Here is a 17,349-nt window from a genome sequence, read left to right on the forward strand (position 1 = left end):
CCCGCTGCTGCCTGCTGGCGAGAGAGGAGGATGAGTGTGGTCCGGTGTTGGTCCGTCCGTGACTCTCCATGCCCTCTTGGGACCCAGAGACAGAGAAAACCGCTCTCCTGACGAGATTTTTGGAAACCAGATTCTCCACCCGGCCCTCCTCCAGGGAAGGGAGAGGTGTATCCCTCTCTCTCTGGGTCGCCCGTCCCGAGGCCTCTTGCTCTTCCGCTCACCGTCAGGTTGACAGGGGCCTGCCTACGCCCAGCTCCACGGCGGCGCTTGCTTGAGGCTGCGGCACGGGAGCGGGGGTGGATGCAGGGGGCCACCCTCGGCGACGAGCAGGCTGGGGCGCTGCGGCAGGCGGACGGGTGGAGGCAACAGCTGCCCGCCGGGGCAGAACGTCGGATCGCCTCAGTCTGCTCCTGTGCAGCTGAGAACTGCTGGGCCATGTTCTCGACTGCGTCGCCGAAAAAGCCGGTCTGGGAACCCCAGAGAACTCGCGCTGACCTTCGTCGCTCGGAGCGCAAGATCAGTTGCGGTTCGGAGCTCTTTTAGAACTTCCAGATCATGACCACCCTCGTGCAGGTCCCTCAGTGCTTTAGCCTGAAGAACCTGCAGTAACGCCGTAGCGTGTAAGGTGGAGGCAGCTTCTCCACAGGCCGGATAAGCATCGCCAGACAGACCAGACGAGTACCTACAGACCCGGGAGGGAAGGCACGGTTCGCCCTGCCGGGTGGAGGCGGTATTCAATTCAATTCAATTCAAGTTTATTTGTACAGCGCTTTTCACGATACAAATCATTGCGCTGCACCGGCTGCCTACTTATACTCACGCTGTGATCAGCGGCAGCTGGATGCAATAATCGCATGCCAATGTTCATTGACTCGTTTAGTTTACACTCGAAGTAGATTGGTCTCTCTAAGCGAGATCCCAATTCGTCGGTCACCGACGTGACGTCGAGAGTGACCGACTGAAAGGGAACAGCATTTATTTAAAAAAATATTTTTTTTATAACAGTGTAAAAGTTACTGTCATGTTTGAACAGTTTAACAGCATCCTTGTTAAAAAATATATATTTTTCACAATAATAATACAAACGAAACTGTGACGTCAAACTGACTTGGGTCCTCACAACAGCACTATAAAATAAATGTGACCAGGAGCATGCAAAGGCATAAAAAGGAAATGCTAGCCTCTGAATAAATTGCCTTCTGAGAGAAGCTCTCATTCTTCGCACATCTTGCAATGCATTCGCTGATAAACACAAATGCCTTTCTCTGCATGTAAGGTTTTGTTGGGTAATCCAAGGGGACGAATACTTCAATAATAGTGAAACTGGCATCTTCCCTCTACTGAGTCGTTACCTAGATACTGTGATGAACAGCTGCTGCTAGTACTCACAATGGTGCTCAGATTGATGATGCAAACATACAATAAGAACCAAACAGTATAATGTGAACAGAGACCTGTGGGCTGAGGAACTCCGATTCAGACAAACCCATTAAATCGACTGTGAAAACATCATTAAAATTAGACTTACTACTGCTATAAGCCATTTTATCAATACATTTCCTCATTCTTCCCCTGCACACATGATTTTCAGGATACTCACATAGGGAAAAGTATAAATAAGCACTCCCATAACGTTTCATTTCTAGGTAAGGGTAATGTTATGCTTCCCTTTTTGATTGATCGCTCCTGTGCAGCCTTTGCTGTGGAATAAAAATATATCAAACGAATGTTTGGCATGCTATTATTCCACTTTATCTTAATATAGACTCTCGGCCTACTATAATTCATGCTTAGACCCAGTTCACAACGCTACTTCGAACAGAAGCCCTGACAACTTTGCTTCAAATGATAAATGTCTGAATAAACCACCTTTTTTCCTTTAGTTTGGTGAAAATGTTCAGGAGGGATATACAACAGCCCGTTGAGTATCATCGCCCGTTTTAAGTGCAAATTATATAAAACTTACTTATGGTATCGTTAACGAGTTTGAAGTTCAAAGTACACTGCATGTGAGAAGGAAATAATAAGATTCATGAATTTTAATCATGTCCATCAGCCCACGACGTCCTTATGGATTTCAATCCATGACTTTCACATGTAAGATCATGAAAGTCAGCATCAAAAGCTTTAAGGGGGGACAGGTGGTCTAAAGGACCCCTGAGAGCCTAAGGACCAAACTTCCAGCTTAGACAGCTGTATTATGGATGTTTTTACCCTTGCAGTGTAGGAGGACAGGATGCCAAGAGTTCCTCTTTATTCTCCATGGTGCATCAATGACCTTGCAGCGACTGCTCGGCTCGGTTCATTATGCTACAAAAACACTCACACTAACGCCAGCTCTCTGCCCAACAGCTGTAAATTCAGAGCTCTTCTCGATTGCTCCAGCCAAAGGGCTAATTCATCAAAATAACGATTCATTCACAATGCATAGATTTCAAGAGGTTCATCTCAGTTACTTCATGTCATATCTAGTGTTTTTATGCTGGCAATCAATAGGCTTTCTTTGAAGAGAAACACATGATGACAAGGCTGAGAATAAAGAATATGAGAGAATATTGCAAAAAGATTTCACCCAGGTTGACTAATAAACAAAGGAGAATGAAAAAAAGTGGAAACATCAAATTTATGAGTTTAAATGAGTCCTATTATAGCATAGATTCAAACCAAGGTATAGAGAAATCAAAATTAAGAGACAAGTCTTCTGGAGATATTGGTCTTTCCTCATTCTAGTAGGCAGGAGCTGTGCTACCGTGAATGGAAATAGCTGCCCCAAGGCATTACCAAGATGGCCGCCCAGTGGACTGACTTGCCTCAAAAGGGACTTTGGTGAAGCTGAGAGGCATTTATACTCTCAACACATTCTCTATTGCATCAGGATGAAACACATTCCAATGCTAAGAAAATATCAGCTGAACCAGCAAGAAGCTGAAATGAGCAGTGGAGGTTTGTAGAACTTGTACATTTACCTGCGCAGGTAAATTATCTGTGTTTAGTTGCACTCTGTAAATAGGCTAAACAATAACAGTTCTGCACTTAAAATTAAGGGTTTACCAATATTACAAATTTAGCCAAAACAGATAAGCAGATGATTGTTTAAAGCAATAGTTCACCCCAAAATTAAAATTTTGTCATCATTTACTCACTGTTATGTCGTTCCTAACACAAAAGAAGATATTTTGAAGAATGCTGGTAATCGAACAGTTGAAGGTCCCCTTTGACCTCCATAGTATTTCTTTCCCTACTATGGAAGTCAGTGGGGACCAACAACTGTTTGATTCTTCAAAATATCTTCTTTTGTGTTAAACATAAGAGAGAAACTCATACAGGTTTGGAACAACATGAGGGTGAGTAAATGATGACAAAACTTTCATTTTGGGTGAACTATTCCTTTAAGGCTATTTTATATAACTCTATACTATTTTGTGTAAAAAAATTTTTTAAAACAAAACATTAAAGCACCACAACATTATAAATCTAGAGTATACAAAAAGGATTTTGTTTTCTAAAATGTAACAATAAGGGAAAACAAGCTTGCATAATTAAATATCCAATATCAACCAACACTCATACATTTAATTAAAAAAAATATATATTATTAAAGTATTATTAGTATTCAGTATTAAATTAGCAATGTCTGATATGGTACAAATAGCATACATCTCTGTATAAAATCACTGAATGAAATCAAACTAAGTTTTGAAATCACTAATAATAAATACTTTGTCACATGACATTGCATGAAGCCAAATGACCTTATTAGAGTGAAGTTATTTCTAAAAATGAGAACTTCAGCAACATTCAGACACTTTTTTTAGATGATGACAACTTTGGATCAACATACAAAACTGTCAAATATTACCCTTGTATTGTAATACCCTCCTTATATTGTAATCATTATGAGCACAAGTTGTAATTCCTGCCAAACATGACTGAACAAATGATGATAAATAACCAGTGTTGGGCAGTAACTAGTTACTAGTAACTTAGTTACTGTAATAATATTATTTTTTGCAGTAACTAGTAGTGTAACTAATTACTAATAAGATTTCAGTAATAATATTACAGTTACCATCCATAAAACAGCTTAGTTGGTTACTTTTGATGCCTCAACCCCGCTGATTTAAAATCCAACAATCAAATAATTCCTAGATTTATTTTCATAATTTGTGATGTGTCCCCAGCACAGCAGGCAAGCTTGGAATATGGAAAAGCTTAAATTCAGCAGATAGAAATAATGCATTATATTGATTTTGGCTTTACTTTACTCTGGCATTACATCCCACCCACATCCCTCTGATCAGCATGTGGTACATTATATAATTAAAAATCTTTTAATTACAACCTAACTACCTAATCCTAGGGTTAGGGTTAACCCTAACCCTACCTAACTACCTATAACCTAACCCTAACCATTTCTTACAAACTTGTGTGATTTGATAAAATACATAATGAAAGCTTCAAGCTACACATGACAATTAATGAGATTAACCCTCTACTTGAATGTCACTATCAATCACTATTGAGTGTTTGTAATAACTTCTGACTGCGATCCAATGTGGATTTTGGTCAAATGATGAGGGAGAAATATGTTGTTAGTAACATTCTAGAAGAATTTTATGGGGAAGATACACAGTTACAACTTCTGTGGGGCGTGAAGAGTAGCTAATTACTGTTGCCAGAAAGTAATAAGTAAAGTAACAATATTACTTTTGAAAGGAGTAACTAGTAATGAGTAATATATTACATTCTTTGTGTAACTAGCCCAACACTGTAAATAACCACATAACATATTATATCTGTATATTACGATCATATTGACATTACTTTCATACACTCATCTCTGACAGATAACACAATACTTCCTAATAATAACACTGAAGCAAGCATTTTCTGTAAAGCTGCTTTGAAACAATATGTATTGTGAAAATTTCCTGTGAGCATTTGTATAGCTCAAAAGAAAAAGAAAAAATTCTAGCAATCTTAAAACCAAGCTTTTGTATTACATCAACTTGATAACAGTAACTTTAGCAAGTGGTCTGAGCTTGATGAGATAGCGAGCGGGCCGCGGCAGCAGGTCGTAACAGGTCTTATTGAAATCCTTCTATTTTAATCAATTTTACGCTCAAGTACAAATCTTCAAGTTGCTTTCTCAGAGACAGGCAGCCAGACCTGACTCCAGCCAAAAACAGAGTACATCTGGTCTGCAGTGTCAGATAACCTTCCGAATGCACAGGGCGAGTGCCCGATGACACCATTCTGCATCCGCACTGTCAACCTGTCCGATTCTGTGTCCATCATTGCATTCTTTCTTCCTGAAATTGAAATGCGGGGGAAACGAGATGGGCCTGCACTCGGGGGCACACAGTTAAATCGTGTCCACTCCTGTTACTGCCGAAACGTGAAGCACCTGTGAGAGTGTAACCACGCAGAAAGCACACACACGCACATGTGAGCATGTTCAGCACACACATAACAGAAACGTGACGCTCTTTCGCTCAATCGCCCACTCGGTCGCTCATGCCCACAACCCCTTTCTGTCTCTGCCCTCTGATCTTCCTGGGAATCATTGGAGCATGATAAATGTGGAAATTATAAGTTTATGAGGCAATAAAGCAGGGAGGAAAAGGTTTCCTAATAAGGGAGATCTAAATAATGGAACCTGATCATCCTTACAATACGTGGATATTAATATTGACCAGTACTTCATTGACAGAGGAGCCGCATTAAAGGTCAGGAATTAATGTGGGATTATAATGAACAGGCTGGGCTTTTATAGATAAACATATCTTAATAAAAAATTATCCATACTTTAGCACTGACATTAGACTGATCAAAGCAGCCCAACAGGCTCCTATGAAGCCTTTTTAAGCACTTTTTTTGTTTCCAGCACCTTAAAGGGTTCATATGATGCTGCTAAAAAGAACATTATTTTGTGTATTTGGTGTAATGAAATGTTTATGCGGTTTAAAGTAAAAAAAAACACATTATTTTCCACATACTGTACATTATTGTTTCTCCTCTATGCCCCGCCTTTTTGAAACGCGTCGATTTTTACAAAGCTCATCGGTCTGAAAAAGCCTTAACTTTTATAAAGAATATCTCTTTGGGTTTGAGACTTTAGTCTTTGCAACTTTAGGGATTTTCTTTATTCACCAAGAGCTTGTAACACTCCAAAGAGAAAGGAAAAATTTAAATCGCATCATATGACCCCTTTAAAATATGTTCAATTTGTACTAAGGCAAGTATAAACATGCATATAAAAATATATGAGTATAGCTACTAAAACTAGCAAATGCATGCAGAATCATATTCAAAATGCTTGCCCTGGGCACAGCGGATGAATGGTATAACGTTACTGATAAAACACTTGACAGGTTTGTGACTGTTCCTGGTAGGATACAGTTGAACTATTATGGCGGGCCTGTAGATTTAGCTGTAGGTTTAGTGTATAAAGCAACGGTGCATTGGGGGAAAAACTTCCCATCAGCAATTCGAGTGTTATTCTGGCAGGTGGGACACCAGGGATATTTTCTTTATGGGCTGCTGGTATTTATATCCATGCTGCTCTTTTGCCCATGGTCATTGTGCCCTAGAGCATGCCACTTAACTTGAACAGTTACTCTACGGGTGTAAAAACATGACAATGCTCTCAACCCTTCCTCCGTTTTCTCGAGGACAGAAAGCAGGTAGTGCTCAAGTTGCACTGCTTAGTGGTTTTACTATGAAGCAGAGGCAGAAATTAAACATTTCAAGGCAAAAATGCATTGGATATCTCGAATGTGGGGGCAAAATTGTCCCCAGAGTGACCTGATGTGACTAACCACAAATACTGAATGTGAAGAAAACACTTCCAAATTGTTTTATATTGTTACAGAAGACTTCTATTTCTAATTAATCCTTTTGAACTTTCGATTTATCAAAAAACCTGAAAAAAATGTATTACGGTTAAAAAAGAAAAGAAAGAAAAAGTATATATATAATAATATATAAATAATATATAAATATATATATATAAATAAATCTTATAGTTGCCTCTGCATATTAAGCTGGAACACACCAAGTATTTTAACACTGCAATAATTACACACTTCACCTTTAAAAAAAGTGCATACATTCCAAATCAGCATTAGCTATAAATCTGTTAAAATTTGGGAACCTGGTACCACAGCCTGTATCGGAAGATAACACGGCACGAGCAAATATGGGACAAATTAAGCCATACAGTGTTTGATTTCTTCAATATATAAATGTGTAATTGTCAATTGTATTGCAGTTTTTAGTTAAAATAGGGCGTAAAACAAAGCTGCACGGTGTGAAGACCTCAGTAAACTCCTCTCATTTACAGCAGCTGTATGTCCAAAAGAAGCTGTAAAGTCATTTGTGCATCTCTTTTCTGTGTGCACAAAAGGTCACCATCAAAATTGCCATTAAGACAAGTAATTGCATGCTGTGCCTGGGGAAAAAAACAAGAACTTGATAATCACAGAGTAAATTTACCGTGATAAACTTTTTAAAGGGTCAGTGAGAAAGACCATAAACATTTATATGAGCAGTCAAGTGCAGGAGAAGCTGTCTGTCTCTTTCTCAAATGCAATGACATGCTTGGTGTCTTTGGACACTTAATAGCCATTCATAATTGTTTGTTTTCTCTCCATCTGCACAAAATTCCATGCTTTTCAACTGCAATTGCTATCTATTATGCAGGAACAAATACAAGCAGCATTTTGTTTGGATGGGTTGTGTTGGGTCTTCTTCCATGGATGGGTTTTGTTTATTTTCTGTTTATGCACAGGTATGATTAGTTCTTCTTGAACTGTGGATTCTCTGCCCATATGCGCTTGAATTTAAGAATTAATCCAAACACAACTTGATGAACAGGGCCCGTATTCATGAAAAATCTTAGTGCTAAGAGTTGCTTCTAGTAACACAATTCTAAGAAAATTCTTAGAAATGTGGGTGTTTCCTCTTAAAATTAAAGAAAAGATCATAGTAAAGAAAAAAGTAATTCAGAAAGCATCTTAAACCTTAAAAGAGGTCTTAAGGTCCAAAATTGTTAGGAGTATGGACCAGGGCCCGTATTCACAAATATTTGATCTAACCACTAAGAGTTCTCCTAAATAGCAGTAAAAGTTTTTAGTTAAGAGTTTTCTCTTAAAACCTATTCACAAAGCTGCTGAGACAAACTTTTACTAAGGAATAGAGAGAAGTCTTAAAGGGGTGCTATTATGCTATACACTTTTTCAACTTTAGTTAGTCTGTAATGTTGCTGTTTGAGCATAAAAAAGATCTGCAAAGTTACAAAGCTTAAAGTCCAATTCAAGTACTTTAGATCGTGCAGGGATCATGTTTGTGACCGATTTTATTAGAGACACGCTAACATCTCCGACACCGCGCAGAAATGCCATAGTGCCAGAAATGGAATTAATCACTACATTAACTGCATTAACATATTTTACAACAGGAAAAATTACGCCTGTAATTTCAGACCCTACTTTTAAAAGCGCTCTTTTATTTCCTTATTGGCAACCAACCAATCACAGTCTTCAAAAGACTGTGTCATAGCTAGCAAAGGGGTCAGCCCCGCCTCCTCACTAAGAAAATTTTTTTTGTCTTTTCCTCGCTCAGAGTTGCTCTCATATTGGTCCTGAATCACTTTTAAGCTATGACTCCTAGTTAAAAATTTGTAAGCTAAATTAGGAGCTCTCAGAGAGGATTCTTAGGATCTTTAAAGGGGTGGTTCATTGCGATTTCACTTTTTTAACGTTAGTTAGTGTCTAATGTTGCTGTTTGAGCATAAACAATATCTGCAAAGTTACCTAACATCTCCGACACCGCGCAGAAATGCCATAGTGCCAGAAATGGAATTAATCACTACATTAACTGCATTAACATATTTGACAACTGGAAAAATGCAACTATGCAGCAGTGATGATTTGGGTCTGTCACAACCTTCTATAAGCAAAGTGATAACACAAACAATTACAGCACTTTCAGAAACTTAGTTATTGTGACGCTGTTCATTTCCTATAAAATACGTTAAGTATGACAGCATGGTAAATAAAAAATTAAGAATATATATACATATATAATGTGTGTGTGTGTGTGTGTGTGTGTGTGTGAGAGAGAGAGAGGGAGTACAACAGAAAAAATTACGCCTGTAATTTCAGACCCTACTTTTAAAAGCGCTCTTTTATTTCCTTATTGGCAACCAACCAATCACAGTCTTCAAAAGACTGTGTCATAGCTAGCAAAGGGGTCAGCCCCGCCTCCTCACTAAGAAAATTTTTTTTGTCTTTTCCTCGCTCAGAGTTGCTCTCATATTGGTCCTGAATCACTTTTAAGCTATGACTCCTAGTTAAAAATTTGTAAGCTAAATTAGGAGCTCTCAGAGAGGATTCTTAGGATCTTTAAAGGGGTGGTTCATTGCGATTTCACTTTTTTAACGTTAGTTAGTGTCTAATGTTGCTGTTTGAGCATAAACAATATCTGCAAAGTTACAAAGCTGAAAGTTCAATGCAAACGGAGATATCGTCTTTTAAAATTCTGGTAGTTTAATGCCTACAAAAACGGCTGGTAGGGACTACAACGAGTTACTTCCCGGGTTCGTGACATCACAAACCCAGATAAACCCCGCCCTCGGGAAAAGGCAACAAAGGGGGCGAAGCCATGCTGCGCTGCTTTAGAGAAGAGGAAGAGAAAACTAGAGGTGCACGTAAAAATCTATTCATATATGAATCGCGATTCTGTCTTCTAACAATTCTAATTGATTCACAAGTTTAAAAACCAGTGTTCTAAAGCAGCAGTTCTTAATACTGTTCCTCTTTACAATACAACCGGAGCACGTGCCGCCGAGGTGAGGGGCGGGACGTTTAGACGCTCGCTAGAGGCGGTTTAGCCAATCACAACACACTGGGCTAGCTAACCAATCAGAGCCCATCGCCTGTTTCTGAGGGAGGGGCTTCATAAAAGAAGGAAATGATCAGCCCGTTTCTCAGAGAAGGGACAGAGAGGTGTGGAATAAAGGTAAATTATCTGAAAAATAATGAATTTTTTAAAAAACGAAGCATTAACACATGTTAGACTGCACCCCATAAACACAATCAAGCCTAGAAAAAACCCAGTGAACCACCCCTTTAAGAATACAGGCCCAGGTGTTTTCACTGGAACTTGTTGAATACACTTTCTAGTGGAAATACTGTTGATATGTGCAGTGTGTTGCAGTGTGATCATGTTAAATCTCCTCTAATACTATTTAAAATAATTTTATAAATATTATGCATATCTGATCTCATTTAATATAGAGATTTTATGTAATATTTGTATTTTGTGTGATATTTGAACTTGGGAAAAAATGGGTTAAATCTATAATAATTTTAAAAAGTAATGTAACAATTGATGTTATTTACATGAATTATTCATATTTGTATAATTTCATTAAGATTTTGATTACAAATAGATACACACTTTCCTTTATACACAGGGCCGTCCTTTGGGTGGTGCAACTGGTGCCCCGTGCATTGAGGATGCCCCGCGGCGAATGGACCGAGGGGGCCCCGCCCCCTACCTCGCACCAGGCCCCATGTCAGCTAAGGATGGCCCTGTTTATACATAATTTAATATATTAAAAATAGTAATAATGATAATAACATTATTAATCATCATCATCATCAGTCATAATCATCATAATAATAACTACTTTTATTATTACTTTATTACATTTTAGGTCATGTAAATTCTTAATTCAAATCTTAATTCAAATAAATATATATAAATATGTGAAAAAATTATAAATAATATAAATTAAATTTATAATAAAATATAAATACAGCACATTAATTTATAGTAATTCATCAATTATTTTATAAATTCAGTAACACTTTGTTTTAAGAATCAGTTCTCACTATTAACTAGTTGCTTATTAGCATGCATATTACTAGCATATTGGCAGTTTTTAGTACGTATAAAGCGCATATTAATGCCTTATTTTGACCATATTTTAGATCCCTATCCCATACGTAAACTTAACAACTACCTTACTAACTATCAATAAGCAGCAAATTAGGAGTTTATTGAGGAAAAAGTTAATTATCAGCTTATAAAAGTTAAATGATCAAATTATAAAAGTTAAATTATCACAATTTAAGTTAAAAGGTTAATAGTGTGAATTGGCCCCCAAACTAAAGTGTGACCATAAATTCATATATATTTTAACCTCCATGGAACATTATCTGTGGCAACAACAACACTGCTTGATTACTGTGGTTTGATTTATAGTATACATTGACCCGAAAGGTGAGATTAAAGTGGGAAAGGCTGTTTTTTTTATGTGACACTGTTTGCCTGGAAAATGTACATAACATAAAGATGAGTTTTGAAGGGCTAACAGACCACCATCATTTCAAACAACTATCAGCTAGCAAACTGCACAAACATATTTGCACATCTTTTGAAGCACGCATTTAATTTTGTTATGAAAATGTTTTCTTTTTGTCATTCCTTCTTGGCAGAGAACAGCGAAATGCTCTGGAGTACAGAATCCAACAGCCCTCTAAAGAGAATGATCAAATGGCTTGCATAGAGTTTAGATACTCTAATTTATCTTTTAATAAATATTTTTCAGAATATGAGTGGCGTCGAAGGAGCCAGTTGTTATTTAGTCAAAACGCTCCAAATGGTTTATGAAATGCTTAATTTTCCTCAAGGTCAGTGGGAGGACATGCACACGTCCGTATAAAAGACAGAGCACACTTTTACCTGATGAATTCCCAACAGGAGGAATATCACGCAAGCACTTAGGTGAGACTTTAAATTAACAGGCTTGGCTGAGAACACAGAGTAGATTGATGTCTTACTTACGCTGTTTGATGCACCATGCTGAGATTAGTTAAATTGAAATGAAATTGGGTGTTAAATAAATATCTGGCTGAATCTGACAGTGACAAATGAGAAGAGTGTTTGCAAATGGAGAGGTTGGCTTTTTCTCATATGGAGAGCACACCGGCTATAATATTTGTGGGTGTCACTGTTAACCTCCCTGTTGCAAGGCAAGAATCACATATCCTTGTAAAATCCATCTCCAAGTGACTATGAACTACACCTCAAAGTTATTACGGCTTTCCGCCGGCCGTTCCTATCACCGGAGGTTCGAAATACATGTCTGTGTTTTTCCACAGGCCCTGAACTTGATCTTTATGACTAAATTGGATGGGATTGTTCTGGATCTTTTTTCGATATTTGAAACGGAGCGGTCTGCAACAGAAATCGTGCAAGACTACAGCAACTGCAGCAATCCATTTCTCAGTGCTTTATTTGAGCTGACGTTAAATCTCCAGTTAAAGGCACCACATTCTTTTGGAAAATATATCTTAGTTGTTTTCTTTCTGAAAGGTACCGATGGGTTTCAGAAGCAAAGCGTTTTGACAGGTTAAAGATTAATCCACAAATAAAGACATCTCAGCAGAAAAACTGATGGGAATGAAAACATCCACATCAAACCATGACATTTCTTTAAAATAAGTCAAACTCACATACTTTAAAACCAAACTGTCTATCAGTACTTGTAAAAAGGAAGTAATGAGATACAATTTTTAAGTTTTAAACATTCCTGTGAATTCCATTCCCGAAGAACTAAGTTTGATTAGATCTGTCAACTTTTGACAAGTCTCTAGATTGCAAAGATAATGAGTGATTTTTTCCCCCATCAAGCACAGAAAGTATCAAGCCAAAAGCAGTTATTTAAAAATAAAAAAATACCTCATTTTGAATGAAACACGAACGCCACTGAAACTGATCTTAACTTCTTCTTAAAGGGGTCATATGATGCTTTTTTAAAGATCATTATTTTGTGTATTTGGTGTAACAGAATATGTTGACATGCTTTAATGTTCAAAAAACACATTATTTTTCAAATACTGTACATTATTGTAGGTCCTCTATGCCCCGCCTCTCTCAAACGCTTCGTTTTCTACAAAGCCCCCTCCTTCCCGCAAGCACTCGTTGGAAATGTAACGCCCCTTACCATAATCGCAGCTTCAGCTTTCAAAATAAATGTAAAGACAGAGCCCGAAAGGGGAACAGAGTTGTGTGACAGACACAGTGATGAAGCTGGTATGTGTTTGCAGTACACAAGCCACGGTTAAGACAGCTGACTCCACTGTGATGTGACTCTCTCTCTCTCTCTCTCTCTCTCTCTGCGCGCGCACACACACACACACACATATGATGCGCAAAACTCCGCATTTGAATAGTCAATAGCAAATACTTAAACTGTTTTATAAGGAAACGTTTCTAGTTAGTCATCTCCAGTGAAATGATTGACTGAATACAACAAAGATGGACAGGAAGGCAATAATGCAGTTATTTAAATAAATGATGTTCAAATGTATTTCTATGCACCAACACACAATATTTTCATGTCAATTGTTTGTTCACGACAAGATTATTTATATGAATTTTATATTGTGACTAATGAGGTAAACAGTTCTGCATATTTAAAGAAGAAAAAAGAAAAAGATTGATCCTGCAGTGTATTGTCTGGACAAAGGCACTGTATAGTACAGTCAATACCTTTCTTTGGAAACAGCATTCATTAGCAACCGAGACATTATTGAACCTGACTTAGAAAAATAATTGTGAATATGGCAGACATGCTATGAAAACAATACATGAGGCCAGAAATTTAAATCTGATCAATTGGCAGCCGTTTCAACCAATACTCTTACAATTTAAGCTTGGTTTCATGAAATCAAGTTATATAATGCGTCTTTACTTTTACCAATAGATCAGGTAATTCAATAGCTGCTTCATTTTGTCTGTCAAGCTGCAATCATTTAGATAAAGTTATAAATGTCATGCAATTCTTATTCAAGCAGTGTGAGTTTCAATTTCTGATGACAATGAATAATAATTCCATTCCTTCTTTAGATAAAAGAAATAAGTCTGTCATGACTCAGTCGTGTCAGTGGTTTCCTTTGTTCCCCAGAGTGTAAAGCATATGGCGTTGTGTGAAATGTGGGTGCTAAATTGTGAGCTACATTGGGATATTTCTTCATTATAAAAGTAAGGAAGACAGGGACAATTATGTTACTAATTAAGCAGCAAACTCGACAGCAAGTCAATGTGATGCGGCGCAATCCAGGGATGTGTCTACAGAGCAGCCCGATCGTATTTGACCAGTAATGTTGGCATAAGTGTTTTAGACAGACAAGAGTACACACTGTTGAAGACATAATCCTAGCATGTGGCTCCAATTTAAAATAAATAAAATAGTGTTTCTAAATTGCATGTTTGTATCCAAAATTGGCAGCAAGACTGTTATCAGCTAGATTTGATATTTTGAAGATCTATGTTCTCATGAGAACTTGATGTGACAGTTTGACAAGCATAAAACTGTCATTTTCACTGTATTCCCAATCTGAAAGCATCTGAAAAGAAAATGAATATTATCATGCAGCCTACCCAAAACACTCAAACAAATATGACATTAAAGGAATAGTTCATTCAAAATGAAAATTTGCTGAAAATATACTCACCCTCAGGCCATCCAAGATGTAGATGAGTTTATTTCTTCAACAGAACAGCATTACATCACTTGCTCACCAATGGATCCTCTGCAGTGAATGGGTGCCGGTAGAATGAGAGTCCAAACAGCTGATAAAACATCACAGTAAGCCACAAAACGACTCCAGTCCATCAATTAATGTCTTATGAAATGAAAAGCTGTGTGTTTGTAAGAAACAATATAATAAAATATAATTGCTTGTACTATTTTTTCTTTTAATCAGCTGTTCACTGCAGAGGATCCATGCAGTGGTGGAAAGAGTACCAAGAAATTGTACTTAAAAGTAAAAGTATTGCTACTTAAGGAATAATTTACTTGAGTACAAATAAAAGTACTGAAAATTAATATGACTCAAGTAAGAGTAAAAAAGTAGTTTGCTGAAAAAAATACTCAAGTTACTGCTTTACAAAGTACTTTAGTATTTTTCTATTTTTACCCAAAATGAGACAATTATGGAGCAGGGTTAACCCTAATCCTAACACTCATGCACTGTAATGTTTGTTTCAAAAGTGAGACCCAGGAAATCAGAAATCAGAAAGGGTCTAAAACAGTTTGAATAGAAAGGGGCCAGTAAAAAAAAAAAAAAAAAGGGGGGTTTTCCCCTTTGGTTAGCCAAAAAAAAAAAAAAACCTATGCAGTTCATTATAAAATTCTTGTTTAGACGGAGATCTCATTGTGTGCCAGAGCTTTCCTCACTCTTCTTCTCCTCTTCATGATTATCTTGGGGAAGTTCCTTTTCCACAACCACATTTTCAGACTCCACACCTTCGACTGTTGATGGATCCACTGAATTCCCAGACAGAACTTCCATCTCATCTTCACTGAGCAGCTCCATCTCATCTTCTTCCTGCCTCACAGTCACTGGATCCATTCCTTCCTCAGAGCTATTCACACTGACAAGACTTATTTCAGTATCGTTTGGCTGGTTCTCAACAGACTCATCAGGCTGCTGCTCAGAAAGGCTCTTCTGCTCATGGGTGGCCATGTGTGCCGTGTAGCCTCGCTGTGAAAAATAAATTTTGCAGATGTCGCAGTAGAACGGGGTCATCACGTTGTGTTTGTCCATGTGTTTGACGTAGCCGTTGACTCTTAGGAAACCCTTATCGCAGGTCTTACACAAGAGTTTCTCTCCAGCATGAGATGATTTGAGATGCTGAATGAGGGAACCTCTGTACTGATAGCTCTTTTCACAGATGGGGCAGATGCATGTGAGTTTGGATGAGTGATGTTTCATGTGAGCAACGAGAGCAACTTTGTAGCCGAAACGTCTGGGACATAAGTGGCATGTGAACGGCATGGTCGACTCCGCATCCTCGTGAACTTTCTGGTGAGCTTTCAAAAAAGCTTGATGGGGGAAGCCCTTTCCACACTGTTGGCACACAAACCTCCCTTCTGGATTCTCCTTAGTGTGTATGACTCGATGGCGCAAAAGGAGACCCATTTTAAGAAACTTCTCCCCACAAATTGAACAAATATAAAACTTTTCTTTGACTTCAGATTCGGTTTTATTTTTAGCGTGATTAGCCCGTCGATGCTTCATTAGGGTGCGTCTACTACGGAACCTCTGGCCACAAGTTAGACAGTTGATACACTTTCTGGCATGATTTTCTTTAACCCTGAAAATTACAGTTGAGGTGCCATCCTCAGTAACGGACAGCTCACTCTCTTCATATTTAACACTCTCATCCAGTGAGGAGTTCTGCTCTTGTCCAGATGTCATGTTGGTACTCAGCTCATATTCAAGAGGCTCCTCTTTGACACAAGCAAGTGAAACGGCCTCAGAAATGGTGATTTTACATGTGTCATCTTCCACACTCTCATCTTCTGCTTCCTGTCAGATACAACATAATATAGTATTACATATTATTATAGACAGACAGATAGATAGATAGATACAGTTTAAATTTCTATATACACATTTAAATTACATATAACATAATTAAATGTAATTATATGTATATATAAATTATGTACTTTATGTAACGTAAATAAATGTAATTTATATGTAATATTTTTATGTAATTTACATAAGCAAAATATATGTAACATTTTAACATGACATAAAATGACATAACATCTTTTAATATATTTATATATAATTACATATTACATTTCATTTATATATTATAAACAAAATTACATATTTTACATATTTACAGAACATGTACATATTTACATTTGATTTACATATTACATAAAATTTAATTGCGCATTAAATGTAATTATATAATATATATAATAAATTGTGTAATTTACATAGGGCTGGACGATATGGCCAAAATTGATATCACGATGTATTTCTTAATTTCGGTCGATACGATATAATTCCGATATCGATATGAACACTATTTATCTGAAATAGAAATCTTTTGTAACATTATAAATGCCTTTATCATCACTTTTGATCAATTTTAAGCATCCTTGCTAAATAAAAGTATTAATTTCTATAATTTCTTTCCCAAAAAAATAATAAAAATTATACTGAATGGAATAGTGTATAATGTTACAAAAGCTTTTCATTTCAGATAAATGCTGATCTTTGGATCTTGTACTCAACTGTTTTAAATATTGATAATCAGCAAATCAGCATATTAGAATGATTAGAAGGATCATGTGACACTGAAGACTGGAGGAATGATGCTGAAAATTTACCTATGTATGATCACAGGAATAAATTACATTTTAAAATCTATTCAAATAGAAAGCAATTTTAAATAGTAAAAATATTTCAACATTTTACTGTTTTTGCTGTACTTTGGATCAAATAAATGCAGCCTTGGGGAGCAGAA

At 37.2% G+C, this 17,349-nt stretch overlaps 1 protein-coding gene across 1 annotated transcript in view; it reads right to left on the reverse strand.

Annotated features, from left to right (window-relative positions):
• Positions 1 to 15,219: 15,219 nt before the first annotated feature.
• LOC107756063 (zinc finger protein 264-like) overlaps positions 15,220 to 17,349 on the reverse strand; it is a 14,818-nt gene continuing 12,688 nt past the window's right edge. The window contains exon 2 of the mRNA XM_016573036.1: positions 15,220 to 16,391. Coding sequence (XP_016428522.1) covers positions 15,231 to 16,391 — 1,161 coding nt within the window. The 3' untranslated portion in view covers positions 15,220 to 15,230. The remainder of the gene's footprint in view (positions 16,392 to 17,349) is intronic.

The sequence above is a fragment of the Sinocyclocheilus rhinocerous genome, unplaced genomic scaffold, assembly GCF_001515625.1.
Source record: "Sinocyclocheilus rhinocerous isolate Xijiao unplaced genomic scaffold, SAMN03320098_v1.1 scaffold682, whole genome shotgun sequence".
NCBI classification, from domain to species: domain Eukaryota; kingdom Metazoa; phylum Chordata; class Actinopteri; order Cypriniformes; family Cyprinidae; genus Sinocyclocheilus; species Sinocyclocheilus rhinocerous.